At 39.9% G+C, this 15,049-nt stretch overlaps 2 protein-coding genes across 6 annotated transcripts; both read left to right on the top strand.

Annotated features, from left to right (window-relative positions):
* Positions 1–593: 593 nt before the first annotated feature.
* clpxb (caseinolytic mitochondrial matrix peptidase chaperone subunit Xb) lies at positions 594–11,609 on the top strand. Of its 4 annotated transcripts, none has more exons than XM_030425530.1 (15): positions 594–903; positions 1,452–1,529; positions 2,362–2,522; positions 2,643–2,757; positions 4,320–4,474; positions 4,593–4,752; positions 5,506–5,547; positions 6,691–6,867; positions 7,010–7,174; positions 8,089–8,177; positions 8,295–8,459; positions 8,571–8,870; positions 9,553–9,645; positions 9,922–10,028; positions 10,165–11,609. In XM_030425530.1, the coding sequence occupies exons 2-15, from the start codon at positions 1,475–1,477 to the stop codon at positions 10,253–10,255; spliced, it is 1,875 nt and encodes a 624-aa protein (XP_030281390.1). In that variant the 5' UTR covers positions 594–903; positions 1,452–1,474; the 3' UTR covers positions 10,256–11,609. The 4 variants fall into 4 exon arrangements, with proteins under 4 accessions (XP_030281390.1, XP_030281388.1, XP_030281391.1 ...); XM_030425528.1 differs by having other exon boundaries at positions 594–885; positions 10,165–10,588; XM_030425529.1 differs by lacking the exon at positions 594–903 and adding an exon at positions 1,016–1,148 and having other exon boundaries at positions 10,165–10,588.
* Positions 11,610–12,159: 550 nt separating this feature from the next.
* On the top strand, positions 12,160–14,901 carry LOC115586462 (ubiquitin-associated protein 1-like). 2 transcript variants are annotated; one of them, XM_030425553.1, is made up of 6 exons: positions 12,160–12,243; positions 12,323–12,460; positions 13,026–13,688; positions 13,801–13,971; positions 14,510–14,611; positions 14,702–14,901. In XM_030425553.1, exons 1-6 carry the CDS (start codon positions 12,199–12,201, stop codon positions 14,834–14,836), a joined length of 1,254 nt encoding a protein of 417 aa, XP_030281413.1. In that variant the 5' UTR covers positions 12,160–12,198; the 3' UTR covers positions 14,837–14,901. The 2 variants fall into 2 exon arrangements, with proteins under 2 accessions (XP_030281413.1, XP_030281412.1); XM_030425552.1 differs by having other exon boundaries at positions 12,323–12,469.
* Positions 14,902–15,049: the final 148 nt, after the last annotated feature.

Below are 15,049 nucleotides of genomic sequence, written 5' to 3'. Positions count from 1 at the left end.
AGGAAGACATCAAATCACATTTTTCGGGCTCCAAAGAAAATCATGCCCTATGTTTCTCTCTATTTCAGTCATAATCACGGCTGTAAAATTAAGCCATGGTATCCTTTCCGATAAAGCCAAACCATGCCAGTCCGGATGCTTTCTATTCATTGCTCCTCTGTAAAGTTGACAAGAAACTTGCTTAGGACTTTCGCCTTCCTAAGTTTCTGTAGGAAGTAGAGCCTTTTTCTGTGCATTTTTAAAAACTAGATTATGGCCTCAAAAAAATAATTCCACCAATGGCTGATCTCAGTTTGAAGAGAACTGTATTGGTAATTTTGTGATCTTAAAATCATGGATCATTTAAAAATAATAAATAGAGCATACAGCTCAGAATCCAATAATCCTGCTTTTTGGGTTAGCAGTCTCACACATTTACGAGGATCGCCCAAACGCAACACAGTTACAACATACCCTTGTTAATCGCGCATATTACGAGGATCACTTGAACGCACCAGCAGTCGTCCCTGTTAACGCCTCCTGTGGATCAGCAGATCTCTAAACATGTGGATGTGTTTAAACCATAGACACACGACCAGCCGCCATCTTGCTTTGACTGTTTACACTGATTACATGACTCCTGTTAGATACTGTACCCCGAGCGAGGGCTAACAAGCTAGCGGGTAACCGACCCAGTTCATAACAGCAACGTTACATCACTGTGGCTGTCCCACCTGGAAAATAGCGGCCTAAAGGAGCAATCGTTCCCTCATAAGGCACTGTGCCATTAGCATGACACACTGACCTGTTAAACTACGACAAGAGAGCGAAAGCTGCAGTGACTTGGCAATTTTGTTTTGTTTTTTCGAAAGGGCTGTCAAGACGCGACTGGTTTCATCGTGCCTTGTGAGTAAAACTACCGAGGTTGGTACCTTCCCCTTTTGCTGGTGTCATTTTAAGAATTAAGCTAAGCTTTTATTTGCTTGCGTGCTCAACTGTCAGCTGCTTATTTGTTTTCACGCCGCAGGCTAAAGCCACTCAGATTAACCACTGTGCATCAGCATTGGCAGCGAGGGCTGTTTGTCATCGCCACTCGCAGGAACGCCGTAGCTCTGGCTCGGGCCTAGCTTGAGAGGCTAACGTTAACAGAAACCTGGTTATTAAACGCGGTTAGCTACATCGTTTATTTTGCCTTGAATGCTTGCGTTCCACAGCATGAGCTACTTAGCCGTGTTAGGCTAGTCAGTTAATAACGTCACACTGACCTTGGTTTAAAATGACGGATTTGTAAGCATGAGGCAACCCCGCTGACCACCTTCACCATTATATGACCTGCTTCGCTAATGCTAACAGTGACGTTGAAGTTATGAAATGTGTTAACGTTTCGCTAACTGGCCTCTGCTGTTAGCCACCAGCTAACTTAGCCGCCCCCCTCCCCTCGGTACACTGTGTGACTTTGTGTTCATTTGCAGGATTTTGGCCAAAAAGACGAGTTATGTCCTGTCCATGCACTTCGGCTGCCAGGTTGTTCCTAAACACTGCCCACAGAGGTAAGAAAAGAAAAACATACACCTTGCCAGTTGGCCAGAGCTGTATGACATTGTGCTATTTGCTTCAGTTAGCCCAGATCGCAGTTTGTTATGACAGTCAAGTAACGTTAATGTCAGCAGCAGGTGTCACTTTATTATTTAGCTGATGTAGCTGAATCAAATGAAGCGTTATTATATAACCAAGGCTTTCATAGAGTGGCACAGCTGTGCTTTTAGAGCAACAGCACTTGAAGAAAAACACATCACTAAAACCTCAATAATAGTGTTATTTAGCTTTGGCTAGGCTAACTTATTCCATCTTCCAGCCTGCTAGAGACTACTTTACACATAATGAGAAATACAAAACGTGTCATATGCTCCTGATCATGAGCTGTTGCTTTTGATAGAAATGCGTTGTGTTCAACTGAGGAACACAGTCAAACGCCATTACAGAATGTTACATTTTTAAGTCATTTGATGTGTTATGAATTAATTAAGGCCACTGTCTCCTGTGATTTATGTAGGGCTGCAACTGGTTGTAGTATCAGTTCATTTGTGGATTGTTTCTCAGTTAATCAATTAATTGATAGTCCTTTTAAAGGAGCACTATGTGGTTTTGATGAAGACATTTTAATCAGAAGAGAAAGCTCTTCATTGACTCACCTGATTTTTCATTTTTTTGTGCCTTAACAAGAAAAATTCCTCCATTTGCTTTTTTCCTCATTATTTTTGAGGGTAATATGTGTAAACAAAATAATTTAAAATAATATATGCAATCATTGTCATTAACTTGATGTGTGTTCCTAAATCACTATGTTCTTAGAAATCAAAAGAGATGTCGTTGCTGTTACAGGATTGTCCTGCTCCCGGATCCAGTTGTTCTCTCTGAGTCGTCAGGGGTCTAGGGAAACTCATCTACCTCCCCGGGTACGGGTGAGGTCGTTTTCAGAGACTGCTGTCTGTTTTGCCTCTAAAGATGGAACAACAAAGGACGGTGGAAGTGATGGTGGAAAGGTAATCTCTTGGAGGATAAATCTCATTTGTACCTCTCTTCTATGGTGGTATTACACACCACTTTCTAGATGGAAGAGGAGGTGGTTGTGATGTAATTACATTTTTACACAATTTACACAGAAAAGCATCAGTGAGGGGAAGAGACTATCTGGCTCTGGAGGATCAGGCAAGGGGGGAAGCCAGCTACGCTGCCCTAAATGTGGAGATCCATGCACACATGTAGAAACGTTTGTATGTGAGTAAACCTCTATTACTGTCTTTCCTAAGACAAATGACTAATGTGTGTTGTGGGTGCAAAGTGTATGTAGACATTTAAGGTCATGAGGAGCAGATGTAAAGGAATACAGCTTAGAGATAATTGGGGGAAAAGCATCTGTCTTAAATGTTTTGTTTTGTCGCTCCTGCACCCTCTGGAATTGACACAGTTGGGAGTCTTAAGTATGTGAGCTTGAGCCATGGTAGTAATGGTCAGCTTTCGGCAAGCACAAAAGAATAACAGAAAATTAGAAGAAGAAAGTGAATCACTAACATCATAGAAAAGATGTGGTTGACATTGCTGAAGGCCATGCAACATTAATGAGAAGAAAGGCAAATTACAAATGTGCAAAGTACTGTACAGCGTAGTGCCCCAGCAGATCATCTAAATCCATGAACTGTGTGGTGGACTGAAATAACAATGAACACATAGTTATTTCTGTACTGTAAACACACAGCACATACTGTGAATACTACAGCTCAGCCACCACACATAATCTTCCGTCATATTTTGTAAGAAGAAAGACCTGCAAGTAAACACTAAGATGTTGGTAGGTTGTTTGAGAAGTTTTTACTTTGTGTAAAGAAATAAACTAAGTTTATAAGCTGTTGCTTGCTTCAACTACAAAGTGTTGTTTGGATTGTCAGTTGGTGCAAAAAACTTCTTCTCAGTCAATCAGATGAGGGGTTTTCACACTGGTTTGTTTTTGTAACTTTCCTAAACCCCTGAGTCACCATGAGTTACTTGAAGGAAAAAGTCACAGAAATCCACCTACATTGGAATTGAAATCATTCTTCACCTTCTCCATTTTGAAGAGGTTTGTGGTACACAAAGTAATGTTAGTCAGAGACAAGGTGGTTTAATACTTCGATGTTAAAAGGTAACATTTACACAGAATGCTCTCAACTGAATAACACAGAAAATTGGCTGCCAAATACACAGAATACTCCAGTTTGTCTAAGTTTTTCCCCACTACGTCCATGATGCATTAAAGTCCTCTAGCATTGACAGTGTAGTTTGGTCATAGCTCTGCGACACATTGTGGTGCTTTTTAGTAAGATAAATATTTTTCCCAGGGCTAGGCAGCATGTGTTCTACCATTTCTTCACATTATCATATTACATGGACAGTGTGAGCTAAACCTTTATTTCCACAGTTAAATGTATAATGATTAAGTGTTGACTGCTGAATGAATACAGTTCAGTAGATGGCACCATTGTCAAATTGTTGAGGCATTACAATGTGACCATAAACTCTGAAATTGTTATTCAGTCGTCATACCTTAAAGCTCATATCTTTACAATAAAAACACAACTTACCGGTACATAATGCAGATTATTATCGGCACGTTTTCCTGTAGGTCTGGACAATTTTGGCCTTTATCTCCATTTGCACTGAGCAACATGTTCTCACTGAAAGGTTACCTTTGATTTGAGTGTCGGTTAGCCTTGAAAATGATTAACCTTTTAAATGTCTCAAAAATTTCTTTCGAACAAGTTGTGAAATGTTTCAGTATTAAATGTGCTGTTGTTCTTTTGTAGCATCAACACGATTTGTCAAATGTGAGAAATGCCATCACTTTTTCGTGGTCCTGTCTGAAACTGACTCCAAGAAGGGGCTAAACAAAGAGCCAGAATCTGCTGCGGAGGCAGTGAAACTGGCATTTGCACAGAAACCTCCACCTCCCCCCAAGAAGGTGAGAAATTGACGCAGGAAATTAAGATGTCAACAATGTATGAATTGTTACACATTCTGTCATAATAGTCTATGATGCTTTTATACGATTATGAAATATAATTGAATTTTTGTTTCAGATATATGCTTACCTCGACAAGTACGTTGTTGGCCAGTCCTATGCAAAAAAGGTGTTAGCAGTTGCAGTGTACAATCACTACAAGCGCATCTACAATAACATCCCTGCTGGAAGTCGACAGCAGGTGGAGGTGGAAAAACAGCCTTCTCTAACACCTCGTGGTCAGTATTTCTGTCGTTTATAAATATTACTTTATTCTGCTGCTTGTTCTTTTAAGTAAATTTTACACAATGTACATCTATTCATTTGGTGTCCACTGGTCCCTTGCATTAATCAATTCACTGTTGCTTTCCACGTGAAAACCAGACTATCAGATGAAGTCTGATGTGGAAAATACAACAGTGCTGAACTTTGACCTAATTTGGGGGAGTGTTTGTGTTTTTGTTCAATCCCAGATGGCAGGGAAAGATGGAAAAAACAATGAGTGTTGAATGACATTCAACATGGCCTGTATTCAAAATACAACAAAAAAAAAATTGAATCACAGTTAGTTTTGAATAAGATTTTGGAGTCTATTAAACACATCAAAACCAAAGTTGAAAATTCAAGTCTATCTAAAAACAAGGCTGTTTTTATGACCTCCTGATAAAGTCAGCATATAGGAGATACAACCATGTGTTGTGCTGAAACAAATACATTTGCAGATGTTTTTCATATTAAAGTAATCAAATTTAGGGCACAATAACAGAAGTTGCATAATCAAGAGCCATTTACTCATAAAGGCAACACTAAAAATAAGAGATGATAATCACATATGTATTACTTGATTTCAATCATAAGCTGTATTTTTTGGCATTTGTTCAATAATTATTTCTCGCAGCTGTATAAAAGTTTTTGTAGGACTGTACTGATAATGTCATAATGGTAATGATTCATAAATAATATTGATTTGAGTACTTTCATCCTCCTTGTAGAGCTAGAGATGAGAAGACGAGAGGATGAGTACAGATTCACAAGTAAGTGATTGGTCCTCTTTAGTGTTATCTTTATCAGTGGCCCCTCAACAATTCAACAAGTCTCAACAATTAAAGGTTCTATATATGATATTTACCGCCGCTATATTGCTCTCCTCAAAGCCACCAGACTCCATTGACAAAAACTGGGATTTTACCTTGATTCAAACTCGACAGGAACAAAATAATTCAGCATAAAAGTTGATTTGTCTTTTCATGCAATGTAAAAATTACCTTGCTAGCAACCTAAAACTTAAAGTAAAATATGCTATAGGTATCTAAAGCTTGATGGTTTCAATTGAATATGAGCACCTTCAGCTGAAAACTTTGAACTCTACTTTTACAATGCTGTGTGGGAGGTCACTCCCTTGGTCTCCTGACATATGCAGGGAGGTATCACAGTATTCAAGGGAGGTACTCGAATGCATTAACATGCACGCTGGCCAGACCGGCTACCACAACAAAGCAAAGAAGCTCAGATGAGAATGACCACAGAAGGAGTGAGATGTCCTTCTCTGCTCAGGGTGCCATTACTCCACCACACCTTTACATAGCAAAGAGTTGTCTGCTGTTATATTAATATTAAAGATCTCATATATAGAACCTTTAAAAAGTCTTTATTTTCATGAGTTTCACCAGTTGCACAAATGCCAAAGTGTACAGACTTCTGTGGCTCCTCAGATAGTCAGATAGTATAATAATTACTCAATTAAAGCCCTCCTAGGCATTTTCAGTATTTATTATTTGTACAGCTGTTTTGGAACAGGGACTGATTTTATTGCATGTTTAGTCATGGCATTACCACGTGTACAAGTAAGCTGCAGAAACTGAAGCAATAAAATTATGCGTGTTAATCTTTGACTGACCAGACGGTAAGATAAAGGTAGCCTAGTGACCTATATTCACATCTGTACTTGACTATTTTCAGTCCAGTTCTTAACACTTAGTAACTCCACACTGGCACAGAGTAGGACAGGAATATTTTTAGCCTGTACATGGAAACGGTTACTATGCACCGTCTGACACATAAACCATCAATGAATAGCCTGTTAAAATATATAGCAGTTCAAATTTAAAAGCTGAACAGTTGTGTTGTTATAGCAATTTGTCACAAAGCTAACCTTGTGGCTTTGCACATTGTTGCAGAACTGCTGCAGATTGCAGGAATCAGTCCTCATGGAAATGCTCTTGGAGCATCCATGCAGCAGCAGGCGAGCCAGCAGGCACCTCAGGAGAAGAGGGGTGGGGAGGTGCTGGACTCCACACACACTGAAATTAAACTGGAGAAGAGTAACATCATACTTCTAGGCCCAACTGGCTCAGGTTTGTGTTGTCAACATTGTCCTAATTTGTAATATAGCACAGTGTTACTAACATTAACACTGCTTAAAATGTGACTCTTTTGTAAATATGAATCTGTTTTGCCAAAAATAAATGTTATCTTGATTCCTCTGTTTTTTCTCAGGAAAAACATTGTTGGCTCAGACACTGGCACGTTGTTTGGATGTTCCCTTTGCAATTTGCGATTGCACCACACTAACTCAAGCTGGATACGTGGGAGAAGACATCGAATCAGTTATTGCCAAACTGCTGCAAGATGCCAACTACTCAGTGGAGAAAGCACAGCAAGGTGGGCAGACGGACTAAATTTAACAGCAGTTTAGTTTCCTAAAGTTAGTCATACAAATGTATGTTTGCTTTACTATTACCACAACAGTACGTTTAACATAACGTTCGTTCTTTCGCTCTCATTATTCCATATTAAAGAATCAAGTAAGAAAGAGAAAGCATGTTTTCTGTTGTTTCTAACATTTCATTTTGGCATTCGGAAATCAGCCCACTCACAGTACTGCTACAACAAGGCCTGTATCCCTTATTCACAAACAGGCATGATAGGACAGTCTGAAAACCAGTTTGACAGCAGCAAGGAGCTGACTGGATATTAACGTCTTAAAGAAAGGGAAAAGACAAAGAACACAATCGAAAATAATAACACTGGCTTTTTGTATCGTCACCCTTCTACTTGTTTCCAAATTTGTGGTCCTGTTATGCAAATCTAACCACCTTTATTATAATGTGCTCTCTAATATATGCAAAGATAAACTTGCCAACAAAACATTTCTAAAGATATAATATAAACTCTGTGAAACAGTACCAGAACAACCTTGTCAAACATTTACGAACCGCTCGGTGAGACTTTACCTTTTGTAAAGGTTGGATGTTTACTTTTACATTAAGGGCTGTGTTATTCATCTACAACCTGTTTAAATTTTCACATTATATCAAATTTCAAATTGCCATTCCTTAAATGGATAAAGAATGTGTTACTGGCTGGATGTGAGTAAAAGATAGAAGCAGGAAGAAGTTCTAAAAACATGAGATCAAACTGGGATCAACAAAAAAGATAGTGTATATTATAGTGTAAGCCTAAATCTCTATTGAACATTGTGTACAGGTATGCACTCTTAGGGGCCTCTCTTATGTAATTATGAGAAGTGAAACTCAGACTGCCCTCACAACCCTGTTCTTGTATTTCCTGTGCAGGTATTGTGTTTCTGGATGAGGTTGATAAGATTGGCAGTGTGCCTGGGATCCATCAGCTGAGAGATGTAGGAGGAGAGGGAGTCCAGCAGGTCGGTATTCAACCCAAGTTAAATAAAACCTTACTGTAACTGATTTCCTGTTCCATTTACTTGTGCCATATTTGCTAACCTAGACTTGTGTTGTTGTTTTTTCGTCTTGTCTGTCAGGGGTTGCTTAAACTCTTGGAAGGCACGATCGTCAATGTTCCTGAGAAAAACTCCAGGAAGCTGAGAGGAGAAACGGTGCAGGTCGACACAACAAACATCCTGTTTGTTGCATCTGGTGCCTTCAATGGGCTTGACAGAATCATCAGCAGAAGAAAGAATGAAAAGGTAAATTTAACACAGCTCGTATGTAGCGACTTTCCGCAGATAGTCAGCCAAAATTCTTGTTTGTCTTCATACCTGCCTCTAACTTGATCCTCCTGTTTCATAACTCTTCAGTATCTGGGTTTTGGAACTCCCTCCAACCTGGGGAAAGGCCGCCGTGCTGCAGCCGCCGCAGACTTGGCCAACACCAGTGGTGAGACGGACACAGTTGCAGAGATAGAGGAAAAGGACAGACTGCTCAAGCTCGTTGAGGCAAGAGACCTGATTGAGTTTGGAATGATCCCAGAGTTTGTTGGCCGTCTGCCGGTGGTCGTTCCTCTGCACAGCCTGGATGAAGAGACGCTAGTCCGAATCTTGACCGAACCACGCAACGCTGTGGTGCCCCAGTACCAGGCTCTGTTCAGCATGGACAAAGTAAGGGCTCTGACATAAGTGGTTCTACAGTGGTGTTCAGAGTGAAAATGGCACAAGGCAGCCCCCTCACTCATTTGAAAGGGACTACTGTATTTGCTCAGTGAAGTTTACAGCAAGGGAGTAAAAAGCTTAGCTGTTGTCACAACACAGTGCAGCCATCTATTCATCTTCCTGTTAGATTACTTTTTTAATGTGAACTCTGTATTTCTAATGTTTACAGATTGATTGTTAGAACAAAAGATAAAATAGTTGCCCCTGTGATGAATTTCCAGCGTTGTGAAATCCTTCTGACATTATCATAAATCCAATGCAGCGTTCTGGCATCTAACAAGCCTTCAAACTCATTAATCTACTATTCAAATATAAATGGTCCTTCCTGGATTGTAGTTTTTTCCCAATTAGCCTCACTGACAAGTGGGTTTCTTTAGGCTACACAGCTGCTTAGTCCCAATTCCTTGAGTTCTCATTGCATTGTGTCTGTGGAAATGCTCTTACTTTAACCTGTTAAACTAAGCCATGAGTTCTACTATTGATCACAATCATTCAAGATTTTTTTCTCAAGTATGATGATTCACAACTATCCTTCAAGGTGGTAACTTTTTGGCCAGGCAGTATATCTTCAGGTGTCTGTTTTAAACCTAAATGATAACAATTTTAAAATATCTTTATATTTGTGTTTCAGTGTGAACTCAATGTGAATCAAGATGCCTTGAGAGCCATAGCCAGGATGGCTCTGGAGAGAAAAACTGGAGCTCGTGGGCTCAGATCCATCATGGTTTGTGATTTTGCCGAACATATCAAATTAACTGTTGTCTAATATGTGCTGATTTTTTTATTTTTTTTTTTAGACATAATGCAGATAAAGATACTTGGGTTAAATTATATGTGATTAAATGTTATTGTCCATAATTGCGCCATTTAATCCAAACAGTAAACTTTATTATTAAACTGTAAAGTATCCTGTCTTCAATGCATGTCTTCTTGCAAAAATGGTGTGTAAATTGGTTGATAGATATATTTCTGATTTTGATTTTATTTTTTTTTTCAATAGGAAAAGCTGCTTCTAGAGCCCATGTTTGAAGTGCCGCACTCTGACATCATGGCTGTCGAGCTGGACAAAGATGTTGTTCAAGGAAAATCCCAACCCAGATATATCAGGTCAGAGTCTCTCTGCTAACAGCGCAGGGCTACATGTGTGTCATATTTGAGATCAGATTCCTTGAAGCTCAACTCACTCAGTCTTCAGTGTTGTGTTGGTGTGAAACCTGAACTGGAGTGTCCATTTGAATTTCAGAGCTCCAGCCAAGGAGACTGCAGAGGAGGAATACGACTCGGGCATTGAGGAGGAGAACTGGCCTCGGCAGGCGGACGCCGCTAACAACTGAACCACACATCACTCATTTCACCTAGGACAGATTCTGAAATCATTAGATTACTATGAAGCTTTGTATACCAACTCTGGGTTTTATTATAGCTCCCTGACAAACAAGCTGTGGACATTGTGTTAGAGGAAATGGTTCTCACCGAGGAGTGTTTTCATCATGAACAAGTTAGGAGAGTGTAACAACTTTTGGTCCCGTGCATCAGATGTTAATTTTCTAGCGGTGCACTCACAGGGTGGACCTTGTATGAAATATTTCAATCTCTGGGGATTGTTAACATTTTATCTATATAAAGATAATGCAATTTTATTCATAAAAGGATTTGTAGCTAGTTAATTTGTTTTCTCTTTTTGTGGTGATGGGCTGTCATGGCAAGGGAAGCAAATGGAAGATATGGGATCATACTGTACACTTGAAAACGCGGAGCGATGAGAAGGTCTAGATGCGATGTTACCATGTCAAGTAATGCCTTATTTCATAAGGGCATAATATTCCATGAGCGCATCAATATTTTGATGTTTTCTTCTTTACAGCCATTGTAATAATGGTGTTCACAGTATAAAATCAGGCTGTAAATGTTGAGCTACACTGCATTTGTAAGCAGTTTGTATGACATGACCTGTAATTAGGAGGACACATTGTGACGTGTAACGCACCAGCACACTAAACAGAGCAGGTACAAACTAATGGTGACCTTTTTAAACCGCCAGAATGGTTATTTGTCAGTGTTTTGCTTCCTTTTCGAGCCCACTCTTTAGGGAATGTATACGTGTTTACTTGCAGACCTCTGGATCAGAGGGCTGTCTCACAGAGCAGAGTTAGCAGGTTAGCACGTTACTGTTTCATTTCGAAGTAGTTATGCTGAATATACATGACTGAATCACATTCTAAACCTTAGAGACAAGCTTCAGAATCATAAACAGACAGATCATCTCTCAGTTAACTGGATGATCCTCTAAACCTGCCTTGTGAGACACCCCTCAGAGCAGCACAAGTGTTATTACTTTCTTTGTGTGTACCTCCAGCGTCAGAAACTCACCTCACCTTTAGTGATGTGCAACCCTGTTACTAAATCGTACCTTAATACACACGTCTGTAATCAAGCTTCCACCTAAAACGCTCTCTGACTGATCTGAACCACGCTGCTGTATTCTTTAAAATGCTGTTTGTGCTATAAAATGAGATTAAACTAGATCTGTTCTCCTTCTGCTTTAAGTTTCCTTTCATTTTAGTAAAGTTTCCAAACTGCTTTTCTCTGTTTTCAGAGGTCTGTTACAGAACCTGTAACCCCTCCCCTTGAAATCTTGAATTTATTGTGATTGTTAAAAAATATATAAATAAAATGTATACCTCTGTACAGACCTTTTTAAGTGTTCTTTACTTTTTAAAGTTGCAGACAAGAAGCTATAATTTGATTTGGTTGCTAAAGTCAAATCATTGAAACAGGAAATGAATGCAACAGACATCACACTGTTGTTCCATGCTGCTACGCTGTCACCTTTATGTAATCTGCTAATCTCTGGAAAGTATCACGCCGTTCTCTCTTTCCAAATACCTCAGCATTTCCCTGATCCCCCCTTCAAGCCCACATTGAATGTCACATGGTCTGAAATGTGGCTTTGAATATAGAGTTTAAAAAAGCTGCAATCAAATAACTTGAAATTCAGGATTTTTTTTTTTTTTTAGCTTGCAGCATTAATGTATAATAAAAAACTCATAATACAATACTTACATTTATTAGGAGTGTTTTTTTAATAACTTGGATATATGTAAATATTTAATTACTCAATTATTCGTACTGTTCCACTGCAGGTCACAGCAGGTGACGGGGGTGTTATTGGTAAACAACTCCCCAGATGATGTCAGAGGCTTAGCGATGAAGAGGTTTATCATGTACGATGAAGTGTGTGTGTGTGTGTGTGTGATAGTCCTTCAAACACCTGTCAATGCTTCAGAGAGCCGGGGTGGACCTCAGAGAACACCCGACAGACGTAAGTACTTACAAGGTTACAATGAAGGGTTTGTTTGTTTTAATTTAATCTCAGGAACTCTGTGATTCTTCTGATGCAGGTTATTTTGGTGAACATGAACACTCTGGAGGATGTCCCCTTTCAGACCCTACTGGGTCCACTGGAGGAGGAGGTGCAGCTCGTGACAGCTCCAGACATCACTGTACCAGACTGCCAACAGATTCTGCGAGATAATGAGGTCACACATGCAAGTGAACACTTGAATTTTTTTTTCTTCTGTTGATCAAATTTCTGGGATCAATTTGTTAGCTGTAATCTGTTTGTCACAGTCAGTCAGACGGTCAAACTTCATTATGTTTATTTCCTAGTTACTGGGCAGTTAAATTGTTGGAATAACGTGTACTTGGGACCTATGAGGCCCAGTTTCATTTAAATGTATTTTTAAAAACACTTATAATAAATACAATTTCAACTGTAGTGCAACTGCTACGCACAACCATATCAGACTTCTGACAGCCCAGAAAGAAAAAACATGTACATATTTGTGTATTTAAAGACATGTAGTGGAGTACAAGTATGAAATAGTACCTCAAGACTGTGCTTAGTACAGCAAATTAACTCAGTTACTTTCCACCACTGCATCTGAACAGGTTATATGAATCCCTGTGTGTGTGGCAGGGTACTGCTTTTGTATTTTGTTCTGTTGTGATAAACCCTTGCCTACATTAGGTAGAAAGTGGCATTTTGTGCAATTTCTGTGTAAAAGGTCTGTTGTTGAATGTCTGTTGTTTTTTTCACTGCAGTATGGATTCAACCTGGAGAAATGGATTACAACTGGGAAGCAGTCAGTGCATCAGGCCCCATCCTGCCCTCCCTACTGGATGATGTTCTGCAGCCCTCAGGAGAGTCACAGGGCTGGCCGCAGGAGCAAGGACAGCGGGGCCCCAAGCCCTCGGCCCCGCAGTAACAGCCTGAACTCAGCTGACACTCGCTGGCTGCGCCATCGCACCGTAAAGTTCCTCGTATCTGACTCTGAGGATGAAGACGATTACAATGAGGATACTGAAAACTCCTCCACTGAAGATGCTCCTCACCCCTTCAAGAGCAGAGAGCGGCCACGGAGCGCCGCACCCAAAGACCCAGTCTCCAGAGTCAAAGACATGCACCTTTGTCCTTCCACTCACCACTGTAAGCCTGACTCACCTCGGAGCCTCAGAGGCTACAGAGGGTCTTTACCTTCACTCCATGACTGCAGACAACCTCTGAGAGCAATGGAGCAGCACCGGCCACTGCAGGCCAGCTCCCTTCTCTCAGGGCAAAAGAACAGCAAAAAGAAACAGCGTTCTCTGGGTTCTGGCAGCAGAAAGTTCTCCCAAAACACACCACCTGCCGGCCCCTCACCATGCAGGCTGCCGAAGCAACGGCCCTCCTCTGCAGGGCCTGTTGTCAAGAACCACAGACATAAGGTTACATTCTTTATTCTGTCAGTGCCGCTTAGAGGAGAATTTATCAAAAAAAAACTTCCATCTCTTTCTTTTATTAAATGTCTGTTTATGTCTGTTCTTGTTTTGCCATCAGACCCTGAGGACAGGCGGCCCTTGCGGAGTTTTCTTTGATTCAGCAGCAGAGTTGTTGTCAGCACTCAGCCAGGAAGAAAGGGAGCTACTTGAAACCATCACAGAGAAGGGATACCCTCTACGCACAGCTATTCTGGCTCTGCAGAAGACAGGCTACCACAGTCCAGAGAAGGTAGGAACCACTTTGTGCATCTTCTGTAAAATACTTCTGAGTCGACCTCTGTGAAAATGGGCTTGATAGCAAATTGTAAAGAAAAATGTTTTAACAAAATACCCCAAAGCTGCAAGTTATTTTAAGTAATTATTGCTTCCAAATTTAGGTAGGAGGGGTTTTCCCCCAGTCTCAAAGGACAAAAAAGGCCAATTACAGTAAATACAACTATATCGATTCTCAAGCTTACCTCGAATTTTATTCATGCAATTTTAACAGCTTTTTACGTGATTTTCTTCAATAAAATCATATTTTCCTGTGCTTTTGTATGTTATTCTATAGAATGTCCCATCGTCAATCTGTTCCCTGAGATGATTTCTCAAGCAGATATTTTATCATAATGAAGTAAAAACTTTATAAACATAAACACAATGATAATCACGCATAATGAAGACATTTATTAAATGCAATAACCAATTCAATTGGGTTATTTGTGCTTTATGGAGTACTGACATGTCATTCTCAGTTATTTTAAAATATCTTCTCCTGTTTTCAACAGATTCTAAAATACCTGAAGGCCAGTGACCGTCTGTGTGAGCTGGGTTATCATGAAGCTCAGGTGGAGGAGGCCTTGGAGATGTTTCAGAACTGTGAAAGCAAGGTAAGTTTTTGTTTTTAAGGCTAAAAAGAAACCATATCTCCATATATTAACCATATCTCATGTGTTTAATTACTTTGAATTCTGTTTCAGGCTGCTGAGTTCCTGCGTCTTCTGACTCAGTTTAATGAGATGGGCTTCCAGCAAAGTGCAATCAAAGAAGTGCTGCTTGTTCATGAAAATCACCGTGAGAGGGCGCTCGAAGAACTCATGACACGCATGGCTTAAACAGAACATCTTTTCATTTCTAGTCTACATGGAGAAATGATCATTTTCATATCTAAAAAAAAAAAAGTTAAATGTGCTAATGACACTATTAAATACTTAACAGCTACCGCCTTCTGAATCAGGGTAAACTAAATATGTTCAACTCAACTGTAGGAGCTAGAATTTAAACCATTCAGGTTTATTATAGAAGGCAACAAGAAAACAGATATCTTA

This window comes from Sparus aurata, chromosome 8 (genome assembly GCF_900880675.1).
Source record: "Sparus aurata chromosome 8, fSpaAur1.1, whole genome shotgun sequence".
Taxonomy (NCBI): domain Eukaryota; kingdom Metazoa; phylum Chordata; class Actinopteri; order Spariformes; family Sparidae; genus Sparus; species Sparus aurata.
Note: the sequence above shows the minus strand (reverse complement) of the source record. Positions and strands in the feature narration are given on the sequence as shown.

Coding starts and splice junctions, on each gene's coding strand:
- clpxb (XM_030425530.1), top strand. CDS start 1,475: ATGTCCTGTCCATGCACTTCGGCTGCCAGGTTGTTCCTAAACACTGCC. Junction 2,523..2,642: donor GTGGAAGTGATGGTGGAAAG/GTAATCTCTTGG, acceptor CAATTTACACAG/AAAAGCATCAGTGAGGGGAA. Junction 4,475..4,592: donor CTCCACCTCCCCCCAAGAAG/GTGAGAAATTGA, acceptor TTTTTGTTTCAG/ATATATGCTTACCTCGACAA.
- LOC115586462 (XM_030425552.1), top strand. CDS start 12,199: ATGCTTCAGAGAGCCGGGGTGGACCTCAGAGAACACCCGACAGAC. Junction 13,689..13,800: donor TCAAGAACCACAGACATAAG/GTTACATTCTTT, acceptor TTTTGCCATCAG/ACCCTGAGGACAGGCGGCCC. Junction 14,612..14,701: donor TTCAGAACTGTGAAAGCAAG/GTAAGTTTTTGT, acceptor ATTCTGTTTCAG/GCTGCTGAGTTCCTGCGTCT.